At 38.4% G+C, this 521-nt stretch overlaps 2 protein-coding genes across 2 annotated transcripts in view; both read left to right on the top strand.

Annotated features, from left to right (window-relative positions):
* Positions 1-521, top strand: part of LOC119587434 (pancreatic triacylglycerol lipase-like) — a 63913-nt gene that overhangs the window by 16951 nt on the left and 46441 nt on the right. The gene's annotated exons all lie outside the window — the stretch shown is intronic.
* The window catches only part of LOC119587134 (semaphorin-2A-like), a gene marked incomplete at its 5' end in the record, with an annotated part of 2759 nt that continues 2308 nt past the window's right edge, over positions 71-521 (top strand). Inside the window, 1 exon segment of the mRNA XM_037935886.1 lies at positions 71-242. Coding sequence (XP_037791814.1) covers positions 71-242 — 172 coding nt within the window.

Raw genomic sequence — 521 nt, 5'->3', positions numbered from 1 at the left:
TGTAGGTAGGAGAGCTTTCTCTGTCATTTGGATGGAGTATAAAATATTGAAGATTTTTCTTCTCTTACAGGCCAGACAAATATATTGAGACTTCAGAACATGGCTTGGTGGTGATGAATGTAAATGAAGCTGATGCTGGTCGTTATGACTGCAAGATGGGAGGAGATATTGTCTGCTCATACAACATTACTGTTGATGCACACCGCTGCTCTGCACCTGCTCGCACTAATGATTTCCAGAAGGTATGGTTACTACACAAACCAGCATAAGGTTATATGCATCTTAATAATGTGTTTTTATGTAATCTTGTATAAGAGAAATAAATAGAAGTTACTTTTTTATATAAAGTAAATTCGTCAAATTATAATGCACATTCCAGTTACACGTGAATATATTATGCACCGCAGCACAGAGAACAATAAATTGTGGTGTTTTGAACAAGGCGTTGCTCTTCATCACGTGCTCCAGCCCCAATGTGTTGTTCCTTTCCGCCTTTGGCAGGATTTCATTTCATCCTCGAG

The sequence above is a fragment of the Penaeus monodon genome, chromosome 22, assembly GCF_015228065.2.
Source record: "Penaeus monodon isolate SGIC_2016 chromosome 22, NSTDA_Pmon_1, whole genome shotgun sequence".
Lineage (NCBI taxonomy): Eukaryota > Metazoa > Arthropoda > Malacostraca > Decapoda > Penaeidae > Penaeus > Penaeus monodon.
This window is presented reverse-complemented; position numbering and strand designations above follow the sequence as displayed.